This window comes from Amaranthus tricolor, chromosome 16 (assembly GCF_026212465.1).
Source record: "Amaranthus tricolor cultivar Red isolate AtriRed21 chromosome 16, ASM2621246v1, whole genome shotgun sequence".
In the NCBI taxonomy this organism is placed as follows: Eukaryota; Viridiplantae; Streptophyta; class Magnoliopsida; order Caryophyllales; family Amaranthaceae; genus Amaranthus; species Amaranthus tricolor.
Genome location: NC_080062.1, coordinates 19,844,740 through 19,858,287, shown reverse-complemented (window position 1 = coordinate 19,858,287; position 13,548 = coordinate 19,844,740). Strand labels below are relative to the sequence as shown.

The 13,548-nt window shown below is 33.6% G+C and overlaps 1 protein-coding gene across 1 annotated transcript; it reads left to right on the top strand.

Moving 5' to 3' along the window:
* Positions 1 to 225: 225 nt before the first annotated feature.
* LOC130802680 (protein MAEA homolog) lies at positions 226 to 13,496 on the top strand. Its single transcript, XM_057666694.1, has 7 exons — positions 226 to 722; positions 6,811 to 7,005; positions 8,852 to 8,974; positions 9,691 to 9,876; positions 11,628 to 11,761; positions 12,921 to 13,107; positions 13,205 to 13,496. The coding sequence occupies exons 1-7, from the start codon at positions 381 to 383 to the stop codon at positions 13,304 to 13,306; spliced, it is 1,269 nt and encodes a 422-aa protein (XP_057522677.1). The 5' UTR covers positions 226 to 380; the 3' UTR covers positions 13,307 to 13,496.
* Positions 13,497 to 13,548: the final 52 nt, after the last annotated feature.

The following is a 13,548-nucleotide window of genomic DNA, read 5'->3' as shown; positions in this document are numbered from 1 at the left end:
TTCAACGTGAAATTGGTCTAAACCGCCATTTCATCTAGCGGTTTATTTAGGACTTCTAAACAAAACCGTCATCTCATGTGGCGGTTATATTAAAAAAAAAAAATTAATTAAAACCCATCCTACGTGGACGGTATTGTGGAAAATATTTTCTCATGATACGGAATTATTTTTTTTGAGGGCAATATTAAGGGAATAGACTCTAAATTGTATGATGATATAGAGCCAATTTGTTGTTACCTTTATAAAAAAAAGGGTATACGACACCGTTCAGTTCAATAGTCCTGGCCTTCTACTATCACCATCATCTTCATCTATCAAGTTTCTTCAAACTTCTCCCCAAGCCTTCCGATCTCAGCCTCACTCCCTTTTCTCTCTTCATAATGGAGATCGATCCTCTTCCTAATGGTAACGCTATCACCGGAAACTCTGTCGGAAACATGGCTAACACCTCCGTCTCCGCCATCGGATTTCCGGAAACTATGTCGGCAACTCAGGCGTCCAAGGTAAGCCAATTGTCGGATTCACTAAAGCTAGAACACCAATTTCTTCGAGTTCCTTTCGAACACTACAAGAAAAACATCCGGGCTAATCATCGTTCTGTTGAGAAGGAAGTTTCCGCTGTTATTTCCGCCGTTAATACTGCTTCTCTTGATTTATCACATGATGATGCTGTTTCCCATTTATCTTCTCTTGTTTCTCGCCTTCAAGGCCTCAAAAGAAAGGTATTTTTTCCACTTTAATAATTGATTTGTTTGGAAATTTTAATTATTGATTGCAAATGTTTAATTTTACATTGTTGATTTTTACAAATGGCTGTAATTGGTGTAGGTTTGGTGAATTGAGATCTATTTGTGAATTATTTTGCCAATAGCATTCATGTGACATATGAGTGTAGTGTTGTTAATCGTAAGTGAGTGGATTATGCTTACATTTCATTGTTAATCCAATTTCATTTAATTTGTAGAATGGTGTGATCTTTGGAAGTATCCTTTTTTAGCTGCAGAAGGTAGTTTACTAGAAAAAAGATTTTGTCTTTGTACGATACTTCAATTTAGTTAATGGAAGAAAAGATTAATGGTAAATTTATGGTTGTACACAGGAATTTTCTTGACTTTTAGCACCCTCGTGTCAGTTTCCCTTTTTCGAAGATTATTTTCAGCATTTATTTTGTCTAAATAAACGTTAGTTACTATTGTCCATTGGTAGTGGAATTTGGAGAGTTGGAAATGGATCAAGTTGATAGCATTGCCCTTGTTAGATGCTAAATAAAGTAGATAATTTATTTTTGGATAAGGCCTTGCAAAATTCTTTAATTGAAGATTGTACATTTGTGGGAATGATGAAGCGGAGATATCAATAGTTATATAAGTATGTTAGAATTTTGAAATGATGCTTTAAATTAGCTTTTGAAGTGGTAGTGAATCCTATACATTGGATCATTCTTTTGCTTCATTCTTCTTTGTTAATGCTTATACTGTTCTTTTCCATGGTTTTTAAGATGATGGAGCTCAAATTTTTTTATTATTTTAAAGATGCCTATTATATTTTTACCTCATAGTCCTTTATCAATGGAGGCAAGAAGGATTGAAATTGTGTAGATTATTTTGTTGAAATAACCATTTATCTATTGGGTAGATTGTTTTATCCGTTGCAGACAAGCCTTTTACCTTCTACCTCTGTCTCTTTTCTTTATTATTTTTCGTGTGGAAGTGGTATAGTCGATAGATGTGTGCACTGCTTGGTCCTCCTTAGCTGACATATCTTTTTGAGCCCCTTGTAAAGCAATTTATTTTCTGATTGTCAATTTCCGTCTACTCTAGAAGTAATATATGAGCAGGATCTTAATATGTTGGTGTTATGTTAAATTTGGTATTTTTTTTGTGGGTGGAAGTAATATAGTCAATGGAAGTTATGGTCAAATGGTTGGGATCACATTAGGTAAGGATATTGTATTAGCTTGAAATATGGTGTGTGAATGTGGAGGTGGTAATGGTGAAATTTTGTATTGCAATTTTACAAGAACTAACACTTGATAAAGCTAAAACAAGGAAAATAAATCGGAATCATGGCATTTTACTACATATTGAGCAATGGATACTTGTTCTTACATCTGAAAACATTCACTGCTACAACGTAAGAGTCCTAAGTTCTATTAAGATAGACTTTAACTTCAACACTCTTGCTTCAAATTTTGCAGCTGTTGATCATCGCCACTTTTGTTGATTCACTTTATCATTAACACCATGTTGTTGGAGCACATATTTCTACGATACATGTATCACGAACTATAAATTTATACTTCATCCTTTTGTCCCATGTTAAAATGCTGTCCAATTTTGAAACTGCAACTCTTTTTGATTGTTGAAGTGTCTCCTGAAATTGAAACATTGCAGATGCCATAACTTTTTCCTTGAATCAACCTGACTTTGTTGTCTCTTATTTTATGGAAGTAATTACAAATATTGATGCACCTAGTATTTTTTTTAGTCCTAAGAAGTCTGCACGATGTCTGAGTTTGGAGTTACTACGCCAATTTTATCAATGAAGTTTAGATAAAGTAGGCTTTGAGAAGTCAATTCAAGTAGAAGGGAACTCACTATAGTTTCATTTGCACGAATCAACTGTACCTTACACCTTTTAATAATGAAAAGTTGGACTATTGTTTGTGGAGTAAGTTCTGGGATTTAGGAATACATGTCGATATGTTTTACCTTGCCATAGTTTCCACTTTGTTTTCATGTTTATATAGCTTTAATAAGTTGTACTTAGAAAAAGTTGGTGTTTAACTTTTTCGACCCTTCCTTTTGGCTTTGTCCCTTCTCCCCTCTATCCCTTTGGTTCTCATATGTTGACAAGGGAGAATGTTGGTGAAAATGCAGTGCCTTCACTAATTTCCAACACAACAAGATTGCACTCTTAAGGAGTGGGTAAAAAAAGACATGTTTGGGGGACTTTCACTAAGGGAAGGTAATCCCTGATTAAAGAACCAAAAACAAAGAAAGCAAACACACACAAACAACTTTTTCTCCCTTCCTTGAAACCCCTTGAGGCCTTGACGAAACGACCGATAAGGCACATAAACTATGCCTTCATCTATAAAATTCATATGGTTCCAGGAATTGATGTTTAACGGTTTATACTAAATATATCGGAACTTGGAAAGGTCTTCCTATGTATCTGTAATCACCTTAATAAGAAATGTTTTTTCATTTTACATCTTCATTTTGTCTATGGCAGATTTTTCCATGGATCTTATATTTAATCCTATGTATTCATTCATTTTATTTTCGTCGGTAAAAGATATTTAAATTTGTTTCTTTAGATCCATCACATGTTTTAGCTGGACAAGCGAATGAAACTCTCCAATTCTTGGTATTCTAGAAATATTTGTTTTTGTTGCTCTAGATATAAGGCTTTATTTACACCCGTATTGAGAGATCTTAAGACTTGAATAAAGTATCATTTTTTCATTTGGTGTGTCATGGTGATTAATAATTCTTCTGCTGTGTGTATTAATGGAATCAAATCGAATAATCGATTATCCCTTATGCCTCATATTGGACTCAATAACTTTCAATAGACTTTTTTCTTTCATCAAGTAGTATATACCTTTTTTTCAAATTCGGAAATGCCTTTCTCTTCAATGAAAGATCACATAGACTCCTACTTAAGGAGGGTTTAGGGTGTAGGGTTTAGGGATGTCAGATATACATAATCTTACCCTTATGATAATAAATGTTATTTTTGTTTTACTCTTGCATATTTGAAATATTATGTACAAATTTACATAAATAAGAAGTGCATATAATTTGACGAGTCATTGAACTATATTCCATTATAATAGGAAACAAGGGAGGAAAAGTTTAAGGAACTAGGCATGTGGTTTATTGACGGAAATTAGATGTTTTTAGTATTGAAAATGATGGGAAATGATAGTGTAAGGGCGTGGAATTATGGATAGAAATTTTATTGAAAATTAAAGGAGGAAAACGTGGGAAGAATGTAGAGGGATTTAGGAATGAATTGAGGATGCATGTAGACGAACAAGTTCGATACAATTACACCACAAATATAATGCAAGTGGGAGGCGATTTTAGATGAAGATCAGGAGGATAATTGACTAACTATAAATGTTAAGGATACAGACACACCACCCTAAAATTTAGAGACTCCTAACAACACATGTAAGGCGCCAACTTACAAAGCAAAGGAACTTCCTAACAGAATTATAATTCAAGAATTCAATTAAGGCAAAGATGAAATCAACAATTCCAAACAAAATACAAACTAAGCTATTTATGGAAATCTAAGCATAAGGAAATAACTACAATAAGTTCTAAGAGGCACTAAGGGACGGTTAAACAACAAGGATGGACGATTGAGATGTGTTTCTTCCCATGTTTGTGCAGGTGAAGCTTGCTATTGCGTTTCTGTGTTTGTGTAGTTGTGGGACAGTTGTATTGGTTGAAAATTACTTCTATGCTTTACTTGTAGGCTTAAATTTCTCATGGATGAGTTTGAAATAACTTCCCACTCTCTATGCATGATGTTGAGATAACCTCCAACTTCCATGCGTCGAATAACCGTCCATTAAGAAGCATATTTCCACATATTTGCTTTGGAGTAATGCGTCCATGAGTAGCAAAAGTATTTCATTGTGATTGTTGTGTAAAGAGCCGCTAAAATTTGCCATGTTATGCATTTTTGTCACTTGAACTTGCATCCTTGTAGCTCTTCGTCTTGCTAGTTGCTCCTTTACAATGTTGCGCTAGTATTCTAAATTAAAATTAAGCTAAACCTAGAGTGTTTTTAAAATGTCTAATTTGAACTCAAACACAATAACTTTAAAGTTGTAAACGCACAATAAAAGTCTTTCAAACTACATAAAATGAATAATGTTTCTCATAATTAAGTAAATTTATGTAAGTGCTTGTGGCACTTGGACGACTTCATAGGTTGAGCTTGGACTTGAGAATGAAAGTGAGGGTGGGGCTCTATAGCTAACATATCTATATCTATAGTAATTACTCGGAGAAAATTTTCATTTCCATCATAATATTGTTTTTGTAGATAAGTGAATGATTTTTACCCATTGAAAAAAAAAATGAAATTTCATCATTAATGCGAGAATAAGACCAACTAATGCCAAAAAGTTAATTTGTTTTCAATCCAAATGCACAATGAACCACCTTACTGAAACATTAACACACCATCTTTATATGTATAATTTTGAATATAAGATTACCAATATTTTCCGTTTTCAATTCAAATGCACAATGAACCACCTTACTGAAACATTAACACACTAGGTACAAAAAAGTTTATTTGTTTTCAATCTAAATTGAGATTGAACCCACTCCCTCTTTAATTCTCATCCACACAATTAACTTATCTTTTGATCTCATCCCTATATTTCAAATATTTTGTCTCATTCAACTTGAATTTAACAATAAAATCTATAAATTAGTTTTTTATATCAGTCCCTAAACTCATGGGATGGAGGGAGAATTATTTTGGAACTCTTTTGTTCCAAAAAAAGGATATTAAACTGATATAGTACTCTACCCTTGTCACATTGAAGGGTAAAATTCAAACCATGGTTTTAGGGTAAGATCTCCAACCAAAAGACAATCAATCCCCTTCTACCAGGCATAAACTACGTTATGGTGATCCTATCATTCTATGTTCCCATAGTAACCTAATTTTGATCTTCCTTGTTCTGCTCCATATTGACTTACAAAAGAATTCCATTGATATATATAAAGGCCAAATCCAGCAAGCAAAACTTCAAAAAATAAAAAACACAGACCTAAATATTTCCGAGATTAAAAATTCACAACTATAAATTTTCATGAGAGTTTGCCTCATGGAATGAATTGTTTATAAATAACTAGTAGATGGAGTATCAAAATCATCTCGTTTCTTCTATTCTTAATATTCAAGAGACTTTCCTCTTCAATGATTAGAAAGCAGTGGTATAAACTATAGCAAAAATTTCTATTTTGCTTTTTTTGTTGTCTTTTTTGTGGAAAAAAAGTGACACCGGTAGCTTTAAAGAACCTAGCGGTTTTTGGAGCAATAATGGTGGAGAATTTTGAGGATATAGATTGTAGACTGTCCTCGGTGGCCTTAATACAAATCAGAGATGGATATCAAAGAGAGAAGTGGTGGGTTTTAGATGGGACATAAAGGGGCAATTTTCAAACTTTTGAGGTAATCCTATCCATTTTGAAAGTTTCATAAAATAATCAGCTTCTTGAGAAAGACTTTCTCAAAGCTTGGAGTTGTATCTTCTTCTACACTTCCATGAAACTAATTGGGCTCCTTAGTTTTACTCTCAAAAGCTCAGTAATTGGTCCAGTTTCCGTTTCTATTTTAGAAAGACTTTAAAAGGTCGAGACAAACAATACTTGGTTTTATGGCTTGTATGTTTTTTGGATGGGGTATTTTGATTTTATTGCATATTTGTTGCATCTTTATTCTTGCTTTGGCATACTCTTTTGAACAACTATTATTTGGTAACAAGTGCAATCATTCTCTCTCTTTCTCTTTATTGTGGTGTCTATGGTAGTTGAGACCACATCCGCTTTTTTTAGGTTTTTATTTATTTTAATTAGTAAATATGTAGAAAGGTAAAATAAGGAACAAAAATGTGTGCAATTGTTAAGTTTCTCAGACGTTAGAGCCTTAGAGGCACTGGATAATTCTTTATATCAGATTTCTTTAAAATTAAAGCTAATTGTTGACTTGAGTATACAATTATATTGTTTTTATTGGTTCTTATTACTAATTATGTCCACGATAATTTAGCTAGAGGAAGGAAGTCGAGCAGAGAACTTGCAAGTACAACGGTGTAGAATTCGCTTAGACCATTTGGAATCTGTAGATGCAGATACTATATCTGAATGGAGCAACATACGTTTGAAGCGGATTCTTGTGGACTATATGCTTCGCTTGTCATATTATGAGAGTGCTACAAGTTTGGCTGAAACAAGCAATATACAGGTGTTTCTTCTTTGTATTGTTGCTCATTGGAATTTCTTTTGAGGATTGCTGAAATTCATTATTGCAACTTTTTGGCTCAATAATTTGTTTTATATTTTTTTTTTGGGGGGTGGGGGGGTGGGGGGTGGGGTGGTGTTGGCCTTGCTAAAGGGATGCAAAGACTCAAGTAGCATATTAGTTCATAGAGATTTATCCAGTATCTTTCATAGGAATTTATCTAGAGTAAGAGGAACTTATGTTGACATCTAAATGTTGTTTGACGAAAGAATGTTGCAAGATCGAATGGGCCAACAATATGTAATTAGCTTCATTGGCTGCATCCCTCCCATTTGTAGAAAATGTTCATCTGTGAACCTATCAACCAAGTTATGTTTTAATTCTATCTTTTTCTTTTTTGTGAGGGGGATGGGAGTGTGGGTGGGAAGTAGGAGTGCACATTGATCCAAACCTGGACCGGACTGGACAAACCTGGTTGAACGGGAAGACTGGAATTTGAAATTTTGGAGACCAGAGACCGGACCTGTTACACCCGGTCCAACCCTGAAAACTACCAGTGTAGTTTAGGGTTGGACTGGTTAGACCGGCTACAAACCCAAAAATTTAAATTTAAAATTTCTATCAAAATTAATATTATGAATTATGATTGTCTTACCATCATACATCATTTAAAAACTTTTATTTATTAATTAAAATTTCATGGTATTTAATTTAGTAAAATTCGAATTTTTAATTCATTACAAAGTTATAAAAATCCCATTATGAACAATTAGTATCTCAAGTGATTATGGATTTATGGTATGATAAAAATTTAATACACAAAAAAGTAAAATAAAATCAAAGAAGAGAATGTCAAGTCAATAAGGTTTTGGATATAGACATTAAATGAAGATAGTTTCAAAATTGAGAGTATTATCAAAAAGCAAGTCATCCAAAAAAATAGACAGTAAGTGGTAACTTCCTGCTGCTTTTTGTTTACTAGTCATTTGAGAAATTAATTAGTTTTTTAGTTCTTCTAGAAAAAGACGAGTATAATCGAAGTGACCAAAATAAGGACATTAAATTGCTATAACTTTAAAAATGGATAAAGGACATCAACCAAAAGCAGTATAATTAGAAACAAATCAACGGAAAATGTAGATAAAGATGATTATTATTGATCTATGAAGTCGTAGTTGTGGACTAGTAAACGGTCGCTCGCAGGTCGGTCGGATCAAAAAGAAGAAGAAGAGTACTAAAGATTTGAAGAGGCAAAGACTGGAAAGAAAGCAAACAAGCAGCCGTTTTGCAATGGGATGATTTTGAAATTTATGTACTATTTAAAAAACCCTAGAAATTAGAAGGCTATTCATAGTACATATTAACCCATCCTATTCGGTTTGACCCTAATTTTTCGGGTTTAGACTGGACCGGTTCGGAACTGGAATTTGATAATTTTTAAGGACCGGAGACCGGACCTGATGCTTCCGGTCCGGTCTGGTTCTAGTCCGAGTTCAACCAGGTCAAGTTTGGACTGCTGTGCCGGTCTAATATGCGATCATGTTTTTATTTATTTTTTTTCTACCTTTATGTGTAGTGCAACTTTCCAGCGATAATGGATTTTGAATTGTCATTTCTTATGATGATGGCTTGCATATATATTATGATAATTTTATATGTTTTCAGTGTAGTAATATATAAAGGATAATTTCTAGGAACTGCTCTCTTTTGACTCTAGTATAATTTTATAGTTCTGCCCCCATCTCCAATAAAATAGGCTTTGACAAGGATATCATATATTCACGTTCCTGAATTGGATAGAACATTGATGGCGATTTTTGTTGATTTGGTTGTGATTTTTCCATGTCAGGATCTTGTTGATATTGATGTATTTCAAGAAGCTAGGAGGATCATCGAAGCTCTTCAAAATAAGGATGTAGCTCCTGCACTAGCCTGGTGTGCCGATAACAAGTCTAGGCTAAAGAAATCTAAGGTATGTACTGCTATAGCCTTCATATGTAGCATGATTTTAAGTTTGCTAAACCTTAAGCGATTATTGTTTCTTTGGTCTCGAATAAAGTTCTTATTCACCACAAGAGTAAAGTTGCGTATATTTCATTCCCAATATCCGGACTAGGTGGGAGCCACTTTATGACATTAGGGTAACAAAGTGTTGTTGGTTTGAAATTAAGATAGACTAAAGTAAAATGGCTCATTGAATCATGTGCAATTACTAATGTGGAATTGCAAATAGTTTTTCCATCAAATGGTCAATTGGAAATCTCTTTGTTTTCATAAGGGTAGGGTTGCATATATCTAACCCCAACCCCACCTTAACTACATTAACGTTATGGAATGTTGTTGCTTTGTGAAAAATAACGGTAAAAGGTAACCAAAATTTAGACATTGTCTAGAGTTTGGTCGTAGTTGACCTTTTTAAGCTTTTTAAGGAAAACAAAAAAGAATTAACATGAATAAGCTTTAGTGGAGTTGTGCATTGATTGCATATAAAGAGAACACATAGTCATGACTATCATGTTGCAATAAAAAGGAGTGTTCCGCATTTTGGTGTGTATTTAGTTATATGCTCATGTGAGCAAACATACACTAATGTTTGAAACCTATATTACTTTTTGTGGTATTTATAGTACTCCCTTTCTCGAAAAATAAAGAAAAGGAAACTTGACACTATACCCTTTTTGGTGGCAGAGCAAATTTGAGTTTCAGCTAAGACTCCAAGAGTTCATAGAATTGGTTAGAGTTGATAACAATATCCGTGCTATACAATATGCTCGAAGGTATCTTGCAGCATGGGGAACCACTCATATGAAAGAGTTGCAAAGAGTAATTGCGACACTTGCTTTTAAGAGCAATACAGAGTGTGCTACATACAAGGTTAGTTTCTTGATCAACCTCTCAATTCATTGCTTCAAATGCTATCGTATTCTTATCCTTTTTGTTGCGTGTTGCTCTTTTTTTCTTTTTTCTTTTTTCTTTCTCTTTTTTCTCTTTTTTGGGGGTTGTAATAAATTGAAGATTTACTTTTGGTAATGATCTCTGATACAAGCTAATTTTTTAAAAAATATTTTTTGATTGAGATTTGAAACAGCCACATACAACTTCTTTGGTTTGTGCAACTCTTTAATGTAATCATAGAAGACGACTTTTTCTTCAACGATCTCCATCATATCACTCTATCATCACTTTCTCGTTAAGGGATATTTCTCTTTTAGCTAGCAGATAAGTTTTCTCATTTGCATACATTCAGATTATCTAGCTGGACACTGCAATATTTTTAACTTTGAGTTTTTCCTTTGATGGTGTTTGAAGCTCTTCAATCCTTCTCTAGTCTAAAATTCCTTTAACTCAAAAAATTTGTTTTGCCAACCTCCATGGAGACAATGAATTATAATAAGTAATAATAAAAATCAGTTTTAATCTCAGTTACAAATAGTAAAATTTGTTGCCATCTGTAATTAGCTGCAATCAATAAAAATAAATTTTAATCAGTAAAACATAGTTATAATTAAAATTTATAAAATTCAATTTCAATAACAATCGGTAAAACTTAGTATCTATTCGTAAAAATCAGTTTTATCAGTAACAATTATTTGAAGTAAACAAGCCTTACAAGGGTTAGGGCTTGTGCGTTTATCCCAAGCCACATTGCCATACCGCAGTGAAAAATGCATTTTCGGTCGCGATTGCGATAAGGATACAATAACGGTGGTAGTGTTTTCGTCATATTGCTAAATATTAGTGAAGATTGCGAGATATCAATTGAATTAGCCTAAAACGTTTTTTACACCTTTATGATGTGGGTAGAACAGTTCCATAGATTTGAAAATCTTTACAATTCAGCTGATACAATTAGATGTAGCCTTGTTTTTGCATTTTGAATCATGCCTAGATGGGAGCCAATTAGTGGCATCGGGTTAGTGGAATGTTGTTTAGTCTATTTTTCCTTGATTTCACGACATGATTAGGAAAGCAAAATTTATGTTTGAGCAAGCATATGTGACATGGGTGAAAATCTTAAATGCTTTTAATATTAAGGTGTTGGTGGGTGCACCAATTTGTTAAGGAGATTGTTAACATATATGTATGTGAATTTCTCAATTGACTTAAATTGAATTGTGGCTCCTCTTGATTTCATTTTTTATTTCCCAGACAACTTCATGCAGTTTGTTTGGGCTTGCGGTCTTACAATACCTAGTTTATCAATTACTCACTTCAATTAGCACCATTTGCTTGTTTGGTTAAAATAAGGGGAAGGGGGAATTGAGTTGGAAAATGAGACAAAAACAAGTGGATAATAGAAATGTGTGGTTAAGATGTAGAGAGAGAATAAGTTTGTGGATGAGATTAAAAGTAGGAGATTGAGACACCATTGCCAAATAAGGAAAAGATGCAAATTTAGTGGGACATTAAAATGATAAGTGGTGCTAATTGATTTGAGAGGGACCAAGGGAGTATAGTTCTTTTAATTGTGATTGTCTAATTATTTGGCGTTTATTGCATATATATGATTGGTTGGGACCAAGTAACTGCTTTACACATTATCTTCCTGCATTTCTGATTTTCTTTTAGGTTTTTAGGCCTTGCCTCTGTATCACCTTATTTTTGCCTTCATTTTCTCTTGGCAGGTTCTTTTTGAACCCAAGCAATGGGACAACTTGGTAGATCAATTCAAGCAGGAATTCTATAGATTGTATGGCATGACCCTAGAACCATTGCTAAATATCTATCTGCAAGCTGGTTTATCTGCTTTGAAAACTCCGTATCCTTCTTCAACATTTATCTTTTTTTTGAACGTGCTTGTACAAGTGTGCACTTTTTCTTTTAATAGCCAATATAAAATTGCTCTTAAACAATGCTTTCTTAGGTACATGGAGATGGCAATATTATGATGTCTGTGGTCTGTTCAATTGAGTAAATCACCATTTAAATTGTGGTCCTTATAATTAGAGTTCTATAGCCTCGATTAACAGAAACTGAGTATGAGCCAACCAGAAATATCCAGTATATAAAAGTCAAAATCATATTGTCAAGATATTTACATATACTCAAGAATGGAAATTAACATGACCTGAGATATCATCCCCGTAACCAGTCCAAACACCCGAATAGACACTTCTACTTTTAATTGATTCACAGTGAAGCAAATCTAATCAACATTTTATATCATTAAATTTTACTGACAGTTATTTGTGTTAGAAAATCATATCCTTGCACAGACAGGACTTAAGTAAATGTTCTCTTTTTGCTGGAGTGTCTTCTGTCCTGGTCCTGTTTTGCTGAGTATGATTGAATCACATATCAAGCTTGAACGTACTCTAATTATTAGTTGTTTATGTAAGTTGTGCTCTTATGGCATGTGAGCTTCAGTGACTCTCACAAGTGAAGTTGGTCTTTTGTCTCTTGGATGCAATATGATAGAAAGAATAGACTTTTTTGTTTGTTTATATTTTTTATGCTTGTATATATGTTAATGTTAATCATGCTGCTTTTGATTGGAACTTGGGCTGTAAAAACTATGATAAATGCTGTCAAAAAGGATGTTTTCTTGCTTGCAGTTCTCCAACTGTTCATATTTATATAGTTCTCTCTTCAGGCCTTATTTTTCTCCAGTTTAGGATTTATAAATTATGATGTACGATAGTATATTAAAAAATCTAGCAAGGGGGCGAGGAAGAGTGTTCATATTTGAATAGAAAATTCGTAAAGGAATGGAGAGACTGGAGAGGAAGTACAAGATTTTGTGATAGTAGTAGAAGGTGAGACCCACATCATAGGGCAATGGATTATAATACTTTCAACTGTACATACGTGGACGATAATTTTGGGACATCGTAAATTAGCATAATGAAGATTTGTAATTATCGCTTGGAGAGAGCATATTTTGTTGAAATATGTTGGTGTTCCTTGACCTTCTTTAGCTTTTGCTATGAAGATGACTGTCCCAAAGATGATCCACTATCCCAGGAAAGTTTCCGTAAACTGGCATCGTCGCTACCATTCTCAAAGCAGCAACACTCAAAACTTGTCTGCTACATAACAAAAGAATTGATGGATACCGAAAATCCTCCAATGGTCTTACCAAATGGCTATGTCTACAGCACAAAGGTTTGTATAATGTCCATTTCGTGAAAATAATTTTCTAGTTTTCTCTTCTTTCAATCATGCATCTTCAATAATATGAATATGTCTTGTGCTGTGGCAGGCTCTCGAGGACATGGCCCTTAAAAATAATGGTAAAATAACTTGTCCAAGAACAGGTGCGGTCTGTAATTACACTGATCTTGCTAAGGCATTTATCTCATAGATTCATAGTTTCATACCTTGAACAATTGTGTAAAAAGACAATACTTGCAAATCCTTTGAAGAAATATAGCTGAAATCTTTCCGTTGCTGTGATCCATTGGAGGATTGATAGCTACCCACATGTATATACCAACATGTCAATTTGAACAATTTGTTGATTTATGCTAATCATGTTAATCTTTTTTTTTTTTTTTTTTTTTTTTTCATATTACGAAAGTTTTTTTTTAATAATTTTTTTTATAT

What these genes read in the sequence shown, in the direction of transcription:
- LOC130802680 (XM_057666694.1), top strand. Translation starts at nt 381, where the DNA reads ATGGAGATCGATCCTCTTCCTAATGGTAACGCTATCACCGGAAACTCT. An exon ending in TTCAAGGCCTCAAAAGAAAG is followed by an intron (nt 723 to 6,810) that starts GTATTTTTTCCA and finishes ACGATAATTTAG; the next exon opens with CTAGAGGAAGGAAGTCGAGC. An exon ending in GCTATGTCTACAGCACAAAG is followed by an intron (nt 13,108 to 13,204) that starts GTTTGTATAATG and finishes GTGCTGTGGCAG; the next exon opens with GCTCTCGAGGACATGGCCCT.